The 23670-nt window shown below is 25.6% G+C and overlaps 2 protein-coding genes across 2 annotated transcripts; both read right to left on the bottom strand.

Moving 5' to 3' along the window:
- Positions 1–2483: 2483 nt before the first annotated feature.
- Positions 2484–3295, bottom strand: LOC145829785 (noggin-2-like). The gene has a single exon (XM_082937654.1). The coding sequence runs from the start codon at positions 3285–3287 to the stop codon at positions 2628–2630; it is 660 nt and encodes a 219-aa protein (XP_082793780.1). The 5' UTR covers positions 3288–3295; the 3' UTR covers positions 2484–2627.
- An 11127-nt stretch (positions 3296–14422) lies between these two features.
- LOC145828546 (uncharacterized) lies at positions 14423–19730 on the bottom strand. The gene is made up of 9 exons (XM_082936302.1): positions 19594–19730; positions 19233–19339; positions 18111–18274; positions 16835–16963; positions 16153–16246; positions 15944–16065; positions 15287–15390; positions 14793–14982; positions 14423–14692 (listed from the first exon to the last, which is right to left on the bottom strand). The coding sequence occupies exons 1-9, from the start codon at positions 19728–19730 to the stop codon at positions 14423–14425; spliced, it is 1317 nt and encodes a 438-aa protein (XP_082792428.1).
- Positions 19731–23670: the final 3940 nt, after the last annotated feature.

Genomic DNA, 23670 nt, shown 5'->3' with positions numbered 1-23670 from the left:
TTTGTTTTATCATTTTTCTTTTTGCATAGATTTAAAATTATCTTTCTTAAAATGTATTAGTTCGTATAGCCAATATAAAATATAGATTGTGTAAGTCTAGACTTACAAAACATCTTAATTCTGATTTTTATTTAAGGCTTAAAGTATAAGATTATAAGTACTTAAAAACAATACATAACGTTATTTTCCCCTTTTTGTAGAGTTCGACTTTGTTTTTAAACGACACAATTAGATGTAGATATTAATCGTTGTTTTTAAGATTTCAGAAAAGTTAAATAAGTTTGTTTGCAATTAAAAATGTATCTGAAATCACAAAACTAAAGCATTGAAAAATATTACTTTACTTTTGAATATTAAAAACTTCTGAGTATGAAAAAATTCAGAAAAAGTTGTTTGAAAACATTTTTGGCATAATGCCTCGAAAATTAGTTATTATTATTTTTATTTTTTGAAAAACAATTTAAAAAACATATTCAGCTTTTTAAAGTATTTTAGTAAACAATAGCCATTGGTGATTATTGCTATAAAATTTTAAATGTTAAATTTATGGCCGTTGGTAAGTTTTATTTTATTGATATCTGATAACCTTTAAAAAACAATTTTCGTACCTGCTTACGTTTAGGTATATTTAGAAGATTGTGACTTACTTTAAACTTTATTCCTAAAATTGAACAAGTCGTACTAGAAAATTCCTTTACTTGACTTTAAACTTAAGCACTTTCAAATTAAAGAGAAAACATACACAAGTCTTTACATCTTTAAAAATAGGGTAGACAAATATAACAAAATCTAAAAAAAATGTTTTTTAATGGCTATTTTTAATAATTATTGATAGTGTAATTTTATTGAATATAGAGTTATTAGAATTTTTTTTAAATAAATCAAGTTCCAAGTATCAATGTTTAGGTCAAAAGACGTGTAAGCAAATTACTTACAACAAAGTAAACAAGCTGTGAACTGCAATAAATGTTAAAAAACAAAAAATATGTAGTTGAAAACAAACACCAGAATCGATACGTTTAATAAAGTTCTTGAAACAACTTTCAAAATAAAAGTCTTAACTTTTAACGATTAAAAACTAAAAGAAATTAATAATAAATAATACTTTTAAATTACTGCTCTTAAAAAAATTAGAGAATGTTTTTATAATATTAAAAATAATACATAGCTATTTAGAGCAAATTTTGAAATGTAATCATTTAAAACTTAAGGTAATTCGTAAATTGTTCTATATTAGTTTAACCGTAACTAAAAACCCGTAAAAACGTGTTTCACGAACTAATTAACTATTATTCGCCATAAAAGACTCAAGTGTCTTTTAGCACTAAATTTACTTAAAGGCTCTTTACGAAGTTAATACTTGGATTAATTACATCAAGTTATGTTATCTGCTAGCTCAAGAGCTTTAATAAAACAAATTATTTTTACTTGTATGAAATTGTTTGAAGTTTTATATTTTATTGATTCACTTTGTCAATTATAGAGTAAATATCTGAATTATAAAGATCAAAATAACTTAGCTCTTAAGTAGAATGTTATAACTTTCACAGTCATAACAAATCTCGAATTATTTTAAGCTATATTTGTAGAAGGTTAGGGGATTTATTACTGTAAATTAAGCTCTCTGTAATTTATAATTTCTGCACCAAAAAACTCTTTTTTTGTTGTAGCTTAGTGAACTCTCTTTGTCGGATTCTTGGCGGTTTTAATGTGATAATAAGCTATTAGTCTGTCTTCTCTGCCACATTAAAAGGTAACGATGATTAACAAGCCGGGGATATACTCTCTTTTAAGACCGATATACGAAAACATTATTTATCTTGTTAGCAAACATTTTCGGCTGCACAAAAAGCAAGAGTTTAATATAAGGCTGGGTGTTTATTGGTTCACACAAATTCGAATGAAATTTGAATGTAACAATACTTTGATTTTTATTAAATTAGATAACAAAGTTATTATAGTGGCTAAAGACTGTTTTTATACTAAACATTTTTGCAAAGTCTCAAAAAGAAAACAGTAAAGGTGTAATTGAATTTTCTTATATATAATCTAAATTGAATTTCATATTGGAACCTCGTGCTGGATTATTTTAAATCTTACAAAACAACTGAACTTTTTGATTTATAACCGCTTAATTAAACTTGAGCTGCTTTACTTTTTTTGTTTGAAATAACTGTTTAAACATAACTAAAAAATGTAGTTTTATACAAACAATTTCGAAGCACAGTTACGGAAGTTTATTTTCAATAGAGAATAAAGTATATTTTATATTGCAATGATTACTATCGAGTTATATAAAATTTATTTTTTGTCAAAATTAAAGTTAAAAAAAAGAATACTTAATCCTTAACTAATTAGTTTTATAGAACAAAAGTTCAATATTAAAACTATAAGAAAAACCTATTTTTTTGATAATGTCTAAATTAAAAAATTAAATATAAGTGATAAGTTTTTCAACAAAAATCTTTAAAAAAGTCCCGCATGCAGGAAACAAATGAAAACTGCTTTAGAAAGTTTACTAGTTTTGCAATTTTCTAAGAACCACTAATTATCAAAACAGATACTCCTCTCTTACAGATCCTCCAAAATTTGTGCGTGAACCAACTTCACTAAAAACATCTTTTGTCTCAGTTTTTATCCTTGCAGAGACACGCGCAATTTTTGATAATTGGTATCCTGGTGTTGTACCAACTGCAAGATCTATTCCGCTTACTGCAAGTGAACCTTAAAAGTGTAAGAACTTTGTGTTCTGAAGGTTGGCACTTGAGGGAGTCTGGAGAAAGTTGACAGCGGTTTGAGGAATTACAGTGACCCCGTTTGATGTACCGCGGCCAATATCTCCGGCCCAGGTCCAACCAGCTGTATTCGACGGGACAACCGTCCAGTTTTTCGTACCAACCCATCACTACTCGCTGCCGCTTTCTTTTCATCGATTGGGGTATTTTCCCTAATCTGCGAACTAGCTTCATGGCGCGCTGGTATGGCGACCGCCATTTTCCTGCGCGACCAAAATTCAGGACTTCCCCAAATTTTTGCGGCCTAGAAATTGACATGAACTCGGGATTAAACAGGTTTGCTAGGCGACGCTTGAAAACTTCGGGTCGGATGTCGTTAGGGCCAGGGGTCGGTGAAGTGTCGATGGGAATTCCAGGAAAGTTGTGATTTTCGGGCACGTACCATGATGGAGGATTTTTAACAACCTGACCTGGTTTTGATTGATTGGTTGCTAAGCAACTGATTGCAAGAAGCATGCTTGGTAGAATAAATAAGATGAAAATGGTTTTCATTGTTGTAATAAAAGCTGTAATGGTTAAACTTAACTTTAAACTAGTATTTCAATAAATTTTTTAATAGTGAGTTTTGGTTTACAAAATTCTTAATTTTAAGAAATAACTCTTTTACAAAAAAATAAAACGTGTATTTAGTAAAATTTAACTACTAAGTTGTAAAAAATAAATTTGAAAATTGTGAAAACCTCGATATAATTTAATTAAAGAAAAATGCATTCATAAAAGTAGTAGTTTTAACAACAAACAAAACATTTAAACAATTACTCTATTTTATATGTTATATGTCTTTTAATTCGAGTTTACACAAAAACAAATAATAAAAATAGATTTTAAATAGTTTTGTAGCCTTACAAATTTTACGTGTCAATGTTTTACAAAACTATAGTGATCTAAAAAATAACCAACTTTACTCATAGCGATTTCGTTATTTAAAAGTAGTAAGGTGATAAGTTTAACTTATTGGGAATAAATACAATAGAAAGTTTTTTTCTTTTGTTTTTCGTGATAAAAAAAAATCACTGTAATTTAAGTATACAAACTCTAAATGACTTGGCTAAACACTCATTTCTAAAACATTTTCTTCTGCTAAATACTAAAAACAAAGTACAATTGTATAAAGTTTCGTGAAGTTTGTAAACATACTTTTTTATTGCAATACAGTACCTAAATACTGTAAATTTGAAGAACAAACTAGAAACTCACGTGAGAACTTTCATAATTATGTACAACTTAAGCAAATAAAAAATTGTCAAAACAAGCTTTTTTTAGACAGGAAATTTTAAAAAAGTAAAAATAAAACTAAAAGCAGAAATTTTTAATTAAAACTTTTGAGTTTGTTTAGCTAACACAGCAACTGGGTTTAATGTCAATTTATGTTTTACCACGCTTGATAATGTTTGACAAGCTCTGTGTGAGTGACTTTCTTTCGTATTTTAACGTCTGAAACTTCCTATTTTGTTTAGACAAAATTGTTATTAGTCGTTGGAAAACTTCTTACTATAAGTTAATTAATGGGACAAATTAATATTATTTTTGTATGTTCGGAAACATTTTATTTTTTTAAAACAAAAGTTTGAAAAACTTTACTCATTTAAATACTTACAAAAAGATTAAAATCATACTAACTTAGTATTTCAAATTCATCTTATATGATGCAGCCTATTAAAGTTTACTATAAGTTTGGTGTTGATTTTTTTTAGAAAACGATAGTTATGTATCTATCTTTATCTTTACTTGCTGCTTGTCATTTTATATTCAAAGTCTTGATTTTGGTCTAACCTAGCACATATTTTTATAATTATGTACAAGCAAAAAAGGAAGAAATAGAATAAAACTCTTTTGTTTTTGTTGAATTATAAAACAAACTTATGATGTACTTCGTTTTCAAATTATTTTTTAAACTTAAAGTAATTATTCTAACATTACAATACAGTTTAAAAACACATAGTTATTACTTTTTAAAAGCAAAAACGACAAACTTTAAAATTTTAAACTTAATAAATTTTGGTTTAGTAATACAATTTTAAAATGAGCATACAACTTTTAGAGTTTTTAAACTCAGTGTTTTTTTTTTGTTCGTGGAACTCTGTCTCTTTTTTTATATTCAATTTTCTACAAGCTGTTTTGAACTTCTTACTCACCCAAGTCCTTCTACTGCATGTTAAGGTTTGTTGCCAAAAGCCCAGCCTTCATTATCTTCGAAAGAATGTTTATGAAATTAACCTTTTGTGGCCGCCGTGTTTGATGCATTGAGAAAACATGTGAGATGCAAACTTGTTAATATAACGAGTATGATGATAATATGAGCTTGTAACAGCTTGTATTTCAATTTGTACTTGCCATAAGTGGGTGCGTACGCTACAAAAAAAAATTAGCCTACCTGTGTTTACTAACTTAATCAGATTTTTCAAGTAAAAACAAAATTGTAAACAAAATAAATTTTGTTGGTTATTACCTTTGAGTTTAACTTCATATTTTAAATTTTCAGTTGTATAAAATGGTTTTTAAGGCCAACACAACTTGAAGCCACAGTTTTTGTATTAGTTAACATTCTGAATTATATAAAATTTCGTGTTGGTCATTTAATTTATCTTAGTAATTCACAATTTAAGCTAACAAGTTTCACTCGACAAAAAAAAAATAATGAGCTTGTTAATCAAGTTTTATAACGATCATATTATTTATTTATTCTCATTTTGCACAAATTGAACAACCTTAATACATCACCTATATTAATATCACAAGTTATATAAAGAAGTCTTATCGATTACACTTTAAGATTAGAGGCTTAACACTTTTTAAGTTTTACATAGTTTTATGGTAAGCTTTTGTTTTATCTTTCTTAAGTGTTATTCAAAAAAGATACCTTACATTTTTTTTGTATATTTACGCTATCAACTTTCTATTTACAAAAAAAAAGTATTTCCTCCTTTAAAACTAGAACAGTTTTTAGAAACTAGTAAAATAAACCTTAAACATTGTTAACTCCTAAACTAGTATATAAATTATCTTAATCAGAGAAAATACTCTGGTAAACCTCCATAGATGAATAAAAAATTATCTTTATATATATATCAACTGTTTGCGTGGGCACATTCTCGTATTTGTGTAGTCTTGGAAACACTTTCGTACGTATTGACTCCCCACAAGAAAAACATACTCGAGCAAAACTTTTTCTTAAAAAATTATTATTGTGCTTCATCGAAAACTGGGAGAAAGTTTAAGCTGGGACGTGATTTTTCATGGAAAAATGTTACTGCAAGTTACTGGTTGTTAGAGCAATAAAGCTGATACGGAAAATAGCGACAAAAACGCTGACATGCGAACCATGCAAAAGGCACTACAAAATATGCAACAATGCAAACGCGAGGTGCGATATTGTTGCTTCGAATTATATTTCTTTGACAAAATGTTTCTTACTGATATGTTTCTTTAGAGATGTTTTTTCACCTGCTAACAACATGACACGTGTGCAAATAGCTTTGAACAAAAGAGCTCAAATTAACGCTGAATAATTTTTAATAAAACGCTGAACAAATTTTTTTAAACGATGAAAATACTAAGTAAACTTAAAAAAAAGTTTATTGCTTTTCTAAAACTAAAAATTTCTACTTTAAGAATCGTAATTATGACTCAGAAAAGAATTCTTTTTACAATAAAAAAAGTTTGCACACAAAAGGAGTCAATTTATTTTGGTTTTTAAACAAATTTGATTTAAATAAACTTTTTATTATATTATGTTTTTATCCAGAAGATTAAGTTAATAAAGACGTATAATATGTATTATTTGTTTTAAAAAAATTGAACTACCTAATTTAAATAACAACTTATGGAAAAACTTAATAAATGTAAGAAAGTTTAATTTAAAAGAAACAGTACCTTACTAGCTTACTAACTTACTTAAAAATACGCTTGCAAGTACAAATATACTATATAAAGTTTTTTTTTCACATAAAAAAACAGCTTATTAGTTATACGCTACAATTTAATACTTTTGAAATTTTGTCTTAGTTTTATCATGTAAAAAAAACTCTAATACTACACTTTATATTTTCTATAGTTTTGGGAAATAAATCTATTAAATTTATAAAATTTTTAATGTTTATTCAAACTTTATATATGTGTCTGCTTCTGAGCTGTGTTTACCTCAAATGTTAATAAACAAAACCTCAACACTCAATTATAAACATGAAAGACTGAGAGAGAGAATAATATATAATGAGAGATGAAAAAAAGTTAAGATTATTTTAGCTTAGACTTTAGCGAAATTAAATTTCTATATCAAAATATACTAAAATTAAATTCAAGTAAGTACGATAAAAACTACTTACTTTTGATTGAAACACTCTATAAATTATATATAACAAGTAAAAGTATTTGTTAAGTTTTCGAATACTTTATAACTTTCTTTTACAAAAAGTATTATACAAAACTGCAGTATTAATAAAAAACTAAAACACACTTCAAATCTAAAATGGTATATATATTAAAAAAAAAACTGCTAAAAGTTTATAAAACTAACTACTTTTGTTTTTATCAAGTATAAAGTTTGAAATCGTTTATACTTTAGTTGTGACAAAATTTTACCTAAATGTATTATAACTTTGTTGTATTTTATAATTTCTTATAAAGATGTAAACTTGTTTGACATAAAGTTTGTTTTATGTCTGTTATGATAATTTTACTTATTAAAATGAACAAAATGATGCATTAAATTTTCTTTTAAACTTCTTAGTGCAGGTATATAAACTTTAGAAGAACCTTATATTGGTAAAGTTTACAAAGTCAGTGCCAAGTTTTGCTCCTGAGAAAACTTTAGTAACCAAAAAAACAACAACTTGTATTTGTTTTTCAACCACTTAAAGTTTAATAGTTCTTTCTACGTATGATATTTCCTTAATTAAAAAAAGTTTATTATCAATATTTTATTGTTATCTAGTTTATAAGCATAGAAAAACAGCTAAGTTTTGCTTGACAAAAGTTAATTAAATACTTTAGTCAAAACAAACTTGTATGTATAGCAGAACATTGTTGCCAATAATGTTTTTTCAAACCTACGTGTTATTAATTTTTTTTGATAATAATTTCGCGTAAGTCTTTCCAAGCTCTTTTCTTTTTCTAGTTTTATTAAGTAAAGTATTTCATTTTAGACCAGTCACGTAAATTATTTAAAAAAGAAAGTATGTGCATTTTTCAGTTTTATACCTACAATAAATGTTAAGTTTAATTATGTAGTTACAATACACCTGTATTAAACTTTATCTAAGTTCAAGTACATTAAGGTTACACGTTTAGCAAAAAAGCATGTATGGAAATGATGAAAAACTCGAAAGTTAGACATTTTTGTAACCTAAATTAAGCGCTATAAAATTAAGTTTTATCTTATGCTGTAGTATTTAACAAAATTTATATTTATAGAGTATATACTACATATTTTTTCGCATTAAATGGTGTTGTTTAAAGTTAAAAAGATCTAAAATTTAACAATAAAATAAGCTGTAACTAATTTTAGTACAAAATGCTTTTTGAAAAAAGTATTAGATAATAAGTTTAGACTTATTGAGGTATTTCATTTAATACTTGTTTGTAGGTTTTAAAACCAACTTAAAAACTATTTAAAACCACACTAAAACAAAAGAGGTACTATTTAAAATTGACATCGAAATTAGATCTATCTGGTAAATTAAAAATGTTGATTATATATAATACACAAATGAATATTCTTGAAATATTAACAAATCAATATAGCAATTTTTTTAACATGAACTACTAAAAAATAATAAAAACAACTAGAATGATCTTTAAAAGGACTTTACTAAATTATCAAAGTAATAACCATCAGTAACAACTTAAGTAGCATGTAAACAAATAATGTAATTTGTTAATATTTCACATCAACCCAATATCATTTAATTAAAAACTAAATCTTGACTATAACTTTAAAGAAAAACATTAATTATAATTAAAAACAACATAATAAATTACATATCAAGATAAAGTCTTTGCTAAACTCTCAAAATAAAACTTTGATCATTACTTTGTTTTCTTTTACCACTAACTTTCTGTTTGAACAAACAGCTTGTAAACTTTTGATCCTAAACAAACAAATTTTTTACACTTGATAAGTTAAATTACAATATAGTTGTAACAACCATCTATTTTTCATTGTTTCTAAACATTTTCTAAACAAATCATTAATATTTTTGGGTTTGTTACTTATTTAAAATGAAAAATAGTTCTAACTATTTTACATGTCAGTATTTAGAAACAAAAGTTTTAAAATATTTGCTTCTTTATATTCTCATCTATATAAAAACAACAAAACTTGAACAATCAAATATAAATTCACATTAGTTTTTGACTCTATGATTTGCATATTTCACAAAAACTATATACTAAACAATATATAAATTAGATCAAACATACTTCAAACAACTTTTAAATAGATTACTACAAAAAATATTCATGAGTATATTTAGTCTTTATAAAATTAGATATAAAACACAAAGATAGCTTTTTTAACAGAGTATTCTGCTAAGAAAAAAAATATTTAAAAAATTGAAACTTAATTCTGATTAAGTTTATTTACTATTTAATTCAATATTACTATTAAAAAAGATATTTTTCTATATAGAATTAACTTGACAAGTTTTAATTTTAATGTAACAAAGCAACCTGTAAGTTATGTGCTCAATTTTTACTATATTTATATTTACAAGCACAACTAACTTTAAAAACACTGAATTAAAAATAAAATAAAAGTTTAAAGCGAATCTATTTTTAAGTGTAAAAAATAACTAAATATAAATGGAAAACAACTTCGTCAAAGTTAAACTGCTACTGCAGCTAATTGCTGTTTACTATAAACAATGTATAGCGTGATTTTATACTATTTGTAACTCGAAAAGGAAACGTTTCTCTCAATCTACCAGACAAGAATTTGTTTAATGAGTTTTTAGCTTCCGTTAGATATTTAGTTATGTGTTCATTAATACGTAAACCAAATATACTTGATACTTTACTTTTTTTAAACTATAAACTCACATTTTTCTTTTACATTTAGTTTGTTATATTATTGTGTCTTTAAATAAATAGTATACTATTAACCAGGGGGTCGCGTGGAGTGTTGCACTGCCGCAATTGCACCACCTTAAAATTTTGTAATAAAAAGTTAAGTATCTATAACGTTTTATTAATTTTTGAGACTAAAATCTCTGATAAAACTCCAATTTAGACAACGACCATTTTGCTCACTACACTGCCGCAAGCTCCTAGCTGCCTGCCGCAAATGAAATCAAAAAAGCAATTTTTTTTGAAAATTACCGCAAAATCAATATCTTGCAGTAAGAAAGCTAAGTTGAAAGTTCTCTAAAACAGTGCAGGCTTGAGTATTATTCCACAAGCTACTGTAAACAAAAAATAGAACAAAGCTAAGCAGAGCAGAGGCGACTAGAGCACGAGCAACTCGGCTTTTTTTTATTTTTGAATCACCTAAGAAAAATACCAGCAACGCCACTGCTATTAAACCTTTATTTTTTCAAACATTTTAAATAGTATTTAGGTTAGAGATCAATTTGTAATGAACGTGGAAATACTTGAACTTCAACTATAATTCTATATTTAAAAAAAAAGTAGCTTTTTTTTAAGTTAAATCAGATAAAAAGGGGTTATAACAAATATGTATTGTGACATACGTTTTTAAATTTTGAGTTATTAGTAAAATTAAATTAAATACTTTAAATAGAATTGAATATTTTCTTATAAGTATTTGAGTGTAGTTTAGTAAAATAGGAAACAAAATATTTTAAACAACAGTAAATGTCTGATTGATACTCATTTCTCAAAAATTAACAGCTAAATTAAGTGATAAAGAGTGGAAAAATAGTAAAATGTTGTATTAAAAACCAACTAATCATTATAATTTTTAGTTATCAGAATTGTTTGTCTTAGTTTATAAGTTATTAATTGAAAAACAGGAAAAACTTAGATTAAAAAGATAACAACATGTTTTTAACTTTTTGAATTTATATTTAAGTAAATTTTCTGATTGTTTTATTTTCCGACATGTATTGTATAACAGCTTGTCTTATCTTTTTCAAAATTAAACGAGTTTAAAAATAAAAAGATGATGTTTAGTTATAAGATGTGGCACACAGTTGGCAGGCTAGCGGACATAGAATTTAGTAGTGACTAAGATCTAAAAAAGTGTTAAATATAGTTAAAAGGAACTAAGTTTAATATTTTCAAAACTTTTATCAAAGTATTTTAGGATTTAGGTAAATTGAAGTGCGATCAATTTTTGCTTACTTTTAAGTTAAAAGTATCCAAAATATACTAAAAAAGTTTGCATCAAAAGTAAAACCTGATCAAAAGTATCTAAAATATTTACATGTATGGCTGCTGAAATTTCAAACTTGTTTAAAAAATCAAAATTCCAATAGTTTTTTGTTTTTAAACAGTTTAATCTTATTTTTAAAGCTTCAAGGGTGTATTTAGGGTAATTAAGAATATAACTCATATGGCTAAAAATACCATATGTAAACCTCACCTGATTTTTATAGGCTAACACATATGATATCGGGGAACGGGTCAAAAGTGAAAGAGGGGACTAAATTGCACGAAGACAAATTTGCTCGAAGAGTCATTTTTGCACTAAGATACATTTGCACGAAGACAAATTTGCACGAGGGGACAAAATTGCTCGATGTCACAAAATTTCACGACGACAATTTTGCACGGAGAATCAATTTTGCACTAGAGTAAAAAAACAGAATGAAAGAGCTATTAAAAAAAATACAGAAAAAAAAAGACAAATTAATTAAAAAAACAAGGAGAAAAAAAAAGTTATTTATCGAGGGTAAGGGTTAGGGGTAACAGTGATAGTAAAAATAAAGATAAAAACTACTATTAAAAATCAAGAAAAATAAACAAAAATAAATTAATTTTAAAAAATAAAAAGCTACCGAACGAGAGTAAGGGTTAGGGGTAACAGTGATAGTAAAAATAAAATAAAAAACAAAAAATAATCAATATAAGGAATAAAAAAAGTAAAAATAATTAATAAAAAAATTAAAAGTAAAAAATAAATTACCGACCGAGGGTAAGGTTTAGTGGTAGCAGTGATAGTAAAAATAATAAAAAAATAAAATAAATGAAAAAGTAAAAAAAAAAATATTAAAAAAAATACAAAAATAATTTTAAAAAAATTAAACCCTTGCAAAAATTTTTTCTTGCAAAAGTTTCTTCGTGCAAAATTGACCCTTAGTGCAAAAAAAGTCTTTGTGAAATTTTATCTTCTTGCAATTTTGTTCCTTGGTGCCAAATTTTTTTCGTGGAATTTTGTACGCTCGTGCAAATTTGACACCTACCCATGATATAGAGCCTAAAAAAAATTCACAGAGTTCTGTTATTCGACACAATGAATTTTTTTAAGCATTTCGCAAGCAATACTTTGAAGCCTACTAAGGTTTTTATTTTAGGCTCTATAGGCTGAATATTAGCAAATTACATATCAAAAATATTTTTTTTTTTTGTTGCCAAACAATATTTCTGATTCCATTGATATTATACGATATTTGAGAAAACAGTAAAGTTATGAGTTTTAAATAAGTATTTCAGATATATTATATAGTTTTTACAAAATCTAAAATGCATTTTGAGTAATTTTTAAGTACAAAAATATCCAAAACTGTTTGCATTCAAGCTTACATAACTTTTAAAATACTTGAAACAGAATAAACTCAAAACCAGTTTAGAAAACAAGAAGTCCATACTTATCGAGCTTTGAATTCTATTTAATTTTCTAGTTACCAAAAAAAAAGTCCTGTTGACACCTCTTTTCAGCCAACCATGTGTAGGTCATACTTCTATATTTTTAAGCATCCGAACCTAATTTTTATAAAACCAAGTATGTTTAAACTTTTTTTAGCTTATTATAATAGTAGTATACAGTTTTTATTGCTTTAAGACGCTTTTTCAGTTTTTCAACCAACCAATAAAATGAACTATTAAATTATGTTTTGTTATTTTTTATAGAAGTACATATTTACTTTTAGAAAAAGTATAATACGAATCTCTAAAAGAAAGTAGTGCTTAATGTGTTGAGTATTTTAGCTTTTTTGATTTGGAACAATTTTTACTTGTAAACATAAATCAAATTATGGTTAAAAAAAAAACTAATTTTCTGTAGCTCTGTAAAATTAAATAATTACAGCAAATTATACAGAGAATGGTTTAGATTACTTATTTAAATTAAGTTTTATTTGTTTTTTGTTTTTTGATAAATACAAAAGTTTTCTTGATAGTGTAAGAAATTTTAAAAATATATATTTTAAATTATCATTTACGAAAAATCTGATACGTTTTAAGTATATCTTTTAGACTTTTACATTACACATTTTTGTTGACTGTTACTACAGTAATTACAGCAGTTTCATTAAAGCTAGTTGTAGCAGACATTTTTCTAACGATTAGAACAGTAATTAAAGTATTTTTGATAACTTCAGAACTAGTACAAATGCAATATAAAACATTCTGCATTCAAAAGGAGCTATTTCAATTTCGTATAGATTTGTTTAAAAATTCCTTATGATCTATCATAAAAGCCTAAAACATGCTTTAAAGACCTATTGAAAATTAGTTTTAGTAAATCTAAAACACTTAATGAGTAAATGAAATGATTTATTAAAATTAAAAAAAAAAACTTTGAAGCTTTTTAATTGTGAAAAATGAAACTTGAAAGTTATACTTAAATTTTAGACATAGTTTAGAAGTGTTAGTCATAGCATATATATATATATATTTCATTCCAGAAAAATGACACTCATACACAAATGTTTTTGAAGTAAGAATTTAAATTGGATATATTTAACCTGGTGATACATAAAGAGTTACTATTTACTAACTATAAAGTTATCAAAAACGCAATGAACTATTTAGATACCTTGAACTTAAAGTGCGTCATAAAAGTATAGACTTTGCATATGTAAATACTTTTCTGAATTATTTGTTATATCTAAAGCCATTTTTAAACATTATACTTATTAACTTTATTTACGCCTTTAAGTAAAACAAACAAAATTAAGACATAAAATAAATTAATAAATGATTAGTTTTAACTTAAGAAGAACTATACATTAAATCTTTTTGATACTTATCTTTATTAACTGTGGTAGTTTTTCTTATTTATATTCCGTTTTTATGTTCCAATTCTTTACACAAAAATAAGTACTAGAGAGCTGAATTACAGTATATTTCAATAAGTTATAATACTTTAATTAAACTTAGGTTTTATTTGTTGTTCTTTAGCTTTAAACTACTTATAAAACTTCTCTTTAGCAACATAAAATATATTTTATTGCAAATAAGTACTCTGATAATTGTTTGACACAAACAAAAAAAACATTAAAGTACAAAATTTAACATTTTGATACTAATTGAATTTTTTAACTAAATGTTTTCTGAACACAAAAAAAGGGAACTTTCAGGTTAGCAGCACTTTAAATACAAACATACACCAGCTAAAAAATGGAACAGAATTTTTTTATTATACGCATCCCTCATTAGGCTCCTTTAGACGATCAATAAACTGAAAGATTTGTGGATACTAAACGAGAAGTTATTGCGCGGACTGGTTATTCAACATTCATAGCATCGCTGCCGTCTTCAAGGCTAATTTTAAAGTTCAGCTGGGACGCAGCCAGGCGAAGTTGTTGCTTATTTTCGTTAAAATTGCTTCCTTTAGAAGCAGAAATCATGTCGGCGCTATCGCACGACTCGAGCTCCATCGGCTCCGTGTCCGTGGTCGAATCGTCTTCGGTGTTTTCTTCGTAGTCACTGTTGGCGTGAGACTTGGAAAAACATGCTTCAGACGTAGTTTTCTTCATTATTTTCTTAAGTGCTCCCTAAATAAGTTTATAAAAGTTCGTATGTAATTTATTAAAAAAAACGTTTTTAAAAATTGGAATATATGTTTACTCCTCATTGTTTTTTTTTAATTAATACCTGGACACGTCCTTGCTTCTTTTCAGCTCTGGCAGCAGGCATGGCGGCATTGGGCTTACGAGGGGTAGACTCTTCGGCCACTTGAGTCTGTGAAACCGAGGCTTCGGTGTAGAAACCGAGCTTGTGAAGGTCCGAAAGCCAGCAGTTGAACTTGTGGACGCGCTCCAAACTTTTCTTGTCATGTGAAAGTCTGCAGTTAAAAAATTAAACGATTTTAGTTATTAACCATTTTGTAGTTCTACTAATTTTCAAAATATTGGAGTTATTATTCTTTAAATAGAAAAATAACTAATTTTATCAAAATTTTATCTTAAATCCAATAAACATTAAAATTTTGTTTTAGAGCTTAAACACTAGATAAAACACTATTAAAAGATTTTAACATTCACCTATTCTTATTTCATGGTACAAAAGTAAACAAGCATCAATATATAAATGTCTATATTAATTTTATCTAAGGATGTTTGAAACGTGTACATATATAAAACACACACCTGTATATATGTCGTGATACAACTTCGCAAGACACAAGACGCACAAGTCTGAAATACACCCAATACCAGATCCATGTTTGACACATCACGTCGTTTTTGTCTGACTGCATATAATTTAAAAGTTTTAAATGTAAAGATTAAAATGTGGTTACATTAAACGTAGTTTTTAAGATGCCAAATAATTGTTTTATAGTGACTAAGTTTCAGTTTATATCGAATTGTAGTTTTTTTTTTAGTTTATGCATATGAAAACTAAAATATATTAAATAACATTTATTAAAACTTCACCAACAGAATTAGACTAAACTAGATTTTTTAAGATTAATATAACACGACATAATTAAAAGAAACCGTATTAATAACTAATTTATAAAAATAGTTATATTTATTTTAGTTTTAAAAGACCATATATTTTAAAAACTGTGTTGTTTTGGTGAATACTTAACTTAAACTAATTAGCTAGTTTTATTTAAACAAATATTTTAGTTATTTAATGACTTGAAACAATATGAGACCAAAGTGGGTATATATATTTTTTACTTTTTGTTTATCAAAAACCTAATGATAGTAAGTTTTAAAACATACACTTAGTAATAGATTTTTTTTTAATTTAAATACCAAAAATATAAAATTTATCGGTCTGTTTAAACTTTTTACCTGGAAATTGATTCCTTTTGCAGCTTGGTAGAACTTTATAGGCTTTCTCAAAAGTGGGGACATGTAAGTGTGCATCCACAACTGAACTTCTTCACAGCCTCTCTTATCACCTGATGGTCCCGCTATTTAAATTTAATAAAACAAAGTAAAACCGGCATGCTATCAAATTGATACATGAACCTGTATTAATTTTTGGATTTAAACGTTACCTGGGTCAACGTACTCCACGAAAACTTGAGATGATGTTTCTTTTATGTAAGCTACGGTAATATGCTGAGGCAATCCAATTAATATAATACTGTCCTATTTTTAGAAAAAAGTTCAGTTAGACATGTATTTCAACGTGTATTTTTATAACATATTATCATTGTATATAAAATTACTTAAATTTATTAAATGAGGTACATAATAAAAGTTAACTGTTATTTTTGATAACGCTGAAGTTAAACATACTGTTAATATAGCACATTAGTATTTGCTCAGAGTATTTATAGGCTTACGTCTACATAATATAACCTACTTCATGCATTACAGTAGTTTTAACCTCAACAAGCTAAAGTATGCGTTTAATACTTTACTCTAAAAGTTACTTAGGTTATAAACTTATTTAGTAAAATTTACAAAGTTTCAAGGTTTCAGAAAATTTAAAGCATTTTTTAAAATAATTTTAAGAAATAGTTTAATTGGAATAAAATGGTTTTAGGTAAAGATTTTCTAGTTTGCCAAACCTGAACAGCTATTAGATTTTTTTATTAATTTACTTAACTTATCTGTAAGCAATAAACAAAGTTCCTGTATACTTTAGTTTATTTTACTTTTGCAACTACTATCCTTTAAATAAGTTAAGACATAGGGTAAATAGTATTTTTATATTTTATAAGTTAAACAAACCAGATACTTTCTAACATTCCACCGGCTAGTTTGTAGGATGCTAGCTGGTGCAATTTTTGGTTTGTATTGACCATTTTGAGTTGATACAAACCTAACATCGCAATCAGGACACGGATCTTCGTCTAATGGCTGTAAAACAAATAAATTTAGTTTAAGGCGTCAACCTACATATGTTTTTTTTATTTTAAGTTATAAAAGATACTAGCTGAATCATTTGATCTTAACATCCATTTTATACGTTTGGAAACAAACTTCGTAAGATTAAAAAAATTATACGTAAAACTTTATGTGTACTTCGTAATCTTGCATGATTATAAAAAAAAACTTCATTGAAAAAAGGAAAACAAAAGCAGTAATTTAAACAACTTAATTCTCAAACTTTTAAGTAAAGTACATTACTAGTCTGAGCTGAAAATAAACATAATTTTGTAGAATAAGTTATAATTGAAATAAGAAATTTATTTAAATTTTTTTTTTTTAAATCAAAGAAGATAAATTTTTTGGGAAGCAGTCTTTTTTTTGTAACTTTAGTTTGCATTTATTGTATTGGGAGAATAAATCAGAATTGCATGCGTCACATTTTTACGGGAGACGTTTTTGCAAGCGTCGTAACTTTTGCACAGTGTTTCTTGAGAGATTTAAAGGTTCAGGATGTTTTCTTAAATCATAATTATTATAGATACTTGGTTCTAAGTTTAAATTTAAAGGTAGACTTTTTAGAATAAAAACTAAGAGTTAGATTAAAATTGTTAAGGGTATGGGGATAAGAGTCAGATGTTATACATAACAGTTTAAGGGTTAGACTTGAGTTTTTAGGTGTGATGTTTAAAGTTTGAGACAATAGAGTTAGATTTAGTCAGCAATTAGGTAAAAGAATTAGGTAAGAATTAAGGTAGAAAAACTTGGCTTAAACAGTTTCAAATCTTTAATAGTTCAATAGGTTTAAATAGGGATACTAATGCTTTGAAAAACTGGTGAAGGTTTAAGGTTTTGGTTATTCGTGCAAATCTAACATCAACACTAAAGAATCTAAATTGAGTTTTAAACTTTGATTCTTTACATTTTATTATGTGGTAATTTTTTTTTTATAGAAATGAGATTAACTTGTATAAAACTAAATGAACCCTGCTGTTACTTTATCTTATTCGATTGTTGTAACTCCTCTTAAATTGTTTTAATAAATTAATCAAATTAAAATAGTTAACTTGATTGTTTTTGATCAATTGCTAAGTTACTTTACAAGTTCATGAGAGAAAAAAAGCAGTTCTTAACGTACCTTGTCGTACATTGCTTTCCATTTTGGGTACTTCCACAAGTCATAGTTGACACAAGGGGGAAGTACAGAGACGTTGACGCGGTGCCGATCTAGAAATTTCTTCATAATGCAATTAGAATTGTACTGCATCAATCTCCACTTTTCGTACAACGATATAGACTTACCTTAAACAACCCCAGTAATAAAAAGAAGAAAAATAAATAAAACTTTGTTAATTATTTAAGTTTAAAGTGCTAAAAAGATAAACCAAACTTGCGTCAAAATAAGCATGAAATTAGTCTCTATCATAAAAAGACATACTCTTTATTTAAAAACAAGGTGTTCTTTGAGCTGCAAAAACAATAAAGCATCTAGAAAAAAAAGAGATTAATAATAATGCTGTAGAGCATAAAGCTCGATTAAAAGAAATTAAATATTATCTAATAAAGATTTTTTTAACAAAAGTTTAGTCTAGTATTATGTGCTTTAGCTAGATTTTTTTTTTTTGAGTTTCATTGGTATATTTATAAAAGAAATAAAACCTAAAAGTTTGAGATCTTTTTTATGTTTCGTATTATTAACAGATGTTTAAGTTGTTCTGAAATATATTATTTAAAAGTAACATTTCTACAACGTGTAAAACGTGTATATTTTATTTACAGGTGTATTTTTTATTAAGTTTTTCCAAATATTTTGTTATATGTTTTGGTTTTTGAAAACAAATAAAAAGATCTCAAGTTTAAAAAAGTTTAATTGTTTAAATACTATTTTACATGACTGTTACATTTCATTTTAGATTTTATAGAAGCACTGACGAGGTCTTTGACCGAAACTTAGTTTGTATAATAAGTTTTGAAAAAAAAAAAAAAAAATTTCTCCAAATATTTTATTGTAATTATTAGGTTATGTATTAACTGATAGTATAAGATAAAGGCTTTTTCTATTTATAACTTAAGCATTTCATTCAACTTCTCCATTAATTCTACATCTTATACTAAAGACTTATTTTTTATTTATAAAGGTTATAGTTGTAACATATATAAGTTTAATAAAAGAGATAAGTAAGAGAAGTTTAGATAACTTAATTGATTATTATAAACAAAAGTTCAACTTAAATCAGACACTAAATATTTTTAAGTTTACCTCCAGCAGCCTTCAATTTAGCTCTTCTGGGAATAAAATGACGGTTTCCTGGGGCTTTTTTACCTTTTCCATAATCTCCATAGTCAAATTTACCATCAAGTTCAAACCTTTTGTTAATAATATTCTGACTTTATTTTTCACGTTAAATAACACAGAACTAACTTCATAATTTTTATATTGTTTAGAAGTATTATGTTAATCGTTGAAATAAAAATTTGTTAAGACTTAAACGTAAGTTCATAGCTACTTATTTTTTATCAAGAACAAAATCAGATTTTAAAAGAAAAAGTTATTTGAAAAACTTTATATAATTTCCTACATGAATATTTTTAGTTCATTTTAAACTAAATGGATTACTTACTTTGGCTCTTCAAGATACCTAGAAGAGCTATAGCGAGCGCATGAAGGGTGTACAAAAGCTGTTTTTGTATCTTCTTGTTTTTTTTCTTCTTGGTTATTTCCGCTGCTTGCGGATGCAAAACTTATATTATGACTCATTGAATTTATCTTAGTTTATACACAAAAACAAATAGAAGCTCTCAAATATGTACAAAAAACAACACTCTAAAACTTCATAAAACAGTCGTAGGGTCCCTACTTAATTAATTAAAAACAAAATCTGTAAAAATTAACACTAAACGTTATTTATAAGTAAAAATAAGTTTATGAATAAATTTATTATTACGTCATTATGTTTTTAAGATATAAAGCAAAATAAACCTTCAAAGTAAAACAGGTTTAAAATCGTGGGCTATTTTGTATTTAGTCTGAAATATAAGAACTTAGTTTGTTAAACACGATAAAGAAATCGAAGCTCAAAAATATGTTTAAACGACCTAATGTATAAAAAGACATATCAGTAATCGAGCTACACACCACCTATTAACTTTCACTTTTTAAGCTTTAAAGAGTTATAACAACACTAGAAAATAAGACTTTTACAAAATTAAGAACAAAAAAGAAAACAAAAACATATACTTTTAAAAAAGTATAATGAATTTCAATTAAGATTAACATACAACAAAAAAGTTCTTGTATATATTTATTTTGCAAACTGTAATAAGCTCAGGCGTACAAACTTGTGATAAATTCTATAAAACTGTAAAAGCTAAAATATATTATTTTTTAATGTTTTAAGATATTAAGCTTTTACAATTATTGTTTATTTTATTCAATATTTAAAAACCCACTAATTAGTGCTTGGATTTAACAAATGCTATTAAACTCTGTACTTTTATAGACATTGTCTAAAAGCTAACTGTTTTATTTCTTGCTAATAAAAGATTGTATAGCTTTATTGACTTTTTGTACTTTTTCTGTTATATTTCAAGCTTTTTCCTTTGTATGTTAAAAGCATTAAAAAGTAACTAATAACACAAACTATTTTATTTAAATTAGATTAAGTATACTAACTAAATTAAAAACAAAACACTCCAAAAATGTTGTACCCAACAAATCTGAAAACTACTTAGCAAAGAAATAATGAACTCACTTTTTGTTAGACGATTTAACTTTGTATTTTACTTTTTTTATCATACATAGTCTAAAGCACATTTCAAAAATATGTTATTCCGAGTAAATTGTTTCTTTAGTAGAATCCTTTACAATGCTTAGTAATTAAAAAACAAAGGAAATTATATTATTGATGTTTAAGCCTTAAAATCCTTAAAAGTTTAAGGAATAACTTACATTTTGTTTCTAAAACTACTGATAAGCTAATTTTATTACCATAGTTATAATAAAGCTTTAATTTCACCACAAAAAATCTAACGTAGCTTAAATAAAATAATAAAACTTTAAGTACCTATAGCACAATATAAAATAAGAAACATGTCAATTATATAAGTATATCGCTTAAACCTTGGATATTACTAAACAAACTTACAGATTAATAAAGTATAAAAAAGCTTTGACAATTTACTATAAATTTTTCATAAACTATATGAAATAATTAAATGTAGTATTAATTTAACACGACATTATTACAATTATAGAAATCTTTACTGGTGTAAATTAAAAAATTCTTTACTGATCTTTTTATAAACAACATTTAAACCTCTAAAAAACACAGTAACTTTTAATTGTTTGACTGAGACCAAAAAGTTAACTTTATTTTAGATATAAACTTTTAACACTTAAGCTTTGCATTAAAACCTAAGTAAATATCAAAATTTGTAAACAAACTTAAAAATTACTTCAACACAAGTTTTAAAACTAGAGTAAACTATTGTTACTAGAAAAAAAATAACATGTTGTTTTCCCAGTCTTTAATAAAGGTTATATTATAGGTTCAATTTAATAATAACTATAAAAGTTTATACCTAATATATAGAAAAATAGTTAATAACGCTTTAGTGCTTTATAGTTTTTAACTACTTATCGATTCTAAAAGTCTTAAATCAAGCTATATGTTTGATTTTTCTAAAGGCTTTGCGTAAGTAAACTTTAAACATAAAACTAACGTTTTAATAAATTAATTTCAAACAGTTGTAACTTAAATAAAACTAAAATTTAAATGACACCGTTTACATTAAATAATAAACAGTTAAAATTAAAAGCCTTTGTTACTAGTAATAATTATTAACAACATTAAAAGTTAATGTTTCTGTTATACAAGAAAAAATAAATAAAACGCATTACAAAAAATCCAATGGCTAAAAACCAAGCTAAAAAAATTAAAAGAGTAGACAGTAGTCCTAACACGTTCATTTATTATCAACATTGTCATTAACAATTTAACCTTGATTAACACAGTAACTTTCAAAGCTGTTTATATATATAAATACATTTAGATTAAGTAATACATAAAAACTGGGTAAAAAGTAAAATGGGCAAATAATACCTGTAGAAACTGAGTGAATAAAACAATAACACAAAAAAGTTTAACTGATTACTTGTTTCATCATTTTTATAGACAGTCATACAAATACAGTCACCTTTCTCTTTAGTTCGCACTTTGAACAAAACCCAAAAGAGCGAACATAACGAGAAATGCGAACTCAAGAAATCACGATCCTTTTTATATAATATAGTTAACTTCAATACATTTAGTTACAATATTGCCGTAAAACAATTTAAAATCCCTAAAAACAGAAAATAAACACTCAAAATGAAGATAAAGCAATGTATCTTTAATACTAATTATAAATGTTCATGTCTTAGTATTTTTAATGAAGTACTTTTAGTGAGTCTTTGGTTTTCGAAGAAAAAATACATTCAGCAGAAATGAAAGCTACTGTTGGTAGAATTATGAAAGTAGCATTTAGCTTTTTATAACTTTAAAAGTGTATAAAAAACAATTCAAAGAATTTATCATCAATAAAAAGCGTATGCCAAACCGAAAAAAGCAAGATACTTTATTAGACATGTAATTCAAAGCACTACTTTAAATTAAATCTCACTGTTTTTCATTTCCGTTTAAGAAATTTTTTTTGAATATTACTTTCAAAACAATTTGTATTTTAACTAAAAGTGTGGTTAGTGTAAAATTCATTGCTTTTTTATGTAAAATCTGATAAAGTTTTTTACATTTTTTAACTTATATTTAATCATGAGATTTTAGATGTAAACTGGACTGTTCTTTTTTGGTAAATATTATTTAAGAATTTACTACATTTTTATTAGCATTTTTAAATGGTTTTCTTTTCTTTTATGTTCGGTTTCATTAAAAATAAAAACTGTAAATAAAAGATTATGTTTTCATAAACACTTATTCAGAATTAGAACTTTTTAAGTTTAATTTTTTTAATTCAAGATTACATTTTGAACACAACTTTTTTTGGGTAAAAAGTGCGAACTTGAGATGAAGGTGGCTGTATATAGTTTATTTAAATTTTCATACAAAACTATTATAAAAATGTAATGTACAAATAAATATACTTTCACCTGAGTAACTTCAAATTAGTTGCATATCCATAAGTTAGTTGACACATTAAGTTAATTAGTCTTTTTACATAAATGAAATGTTAGGTGGATAAAAAATTAACTTGAATTTTTTTTATACTTAAGTTTAGTAAAAAAAAAAAACATTTTTAAAATCAATAATTCTCAATTTTAAAAGTATAAATTAATATAAATAGTAATTTAAAAGTAATAAAAATATTTTACTTAAAAACAAAACTTTAATACTTATAACAACAGCAACTCAACTTTTTAGGGTCTACATCACTACTAAAAAGTTAATAATTGCAAAAATAAATTTAAAATATAATTTTTGAGTAGTATTACTTTGGAAAAAATCTTAGGTAATGAATCTCATACTGTCGATAATTCAAAAATAAGTCACGTTTAAAAGCAGGTGTAAGAAATAATTTACCTATCAAAAATATTTAATAAGACTTTTTTTTTTTGAAGCAGATTTATTTTTTAAACCTAGTAAAAAACTTATTTTCAAAAAATATGGAACCTAACCAAAGCAAGAGTTTGGTAAAATACACGC

Source organism: Thalia democratica, chromosome 2 (genome assembly GCF_965202585.1).
Source record: "Thalia democratica chromosome 2, ktThaDemo2.hap1.1, whole genome shotgun sequence".
Classification (NCBI taxonomy): Eukaryota; Metazoa; Chordata; class Thaliacea; order Salpida; family Salpidae; genus Thalia; species Thalia democratica.
The sequence above is the reverse complement of the archived record's forward strand: the minus strand, read 5'-3'. Positions and strand labels throughout refer to the sequence as shown.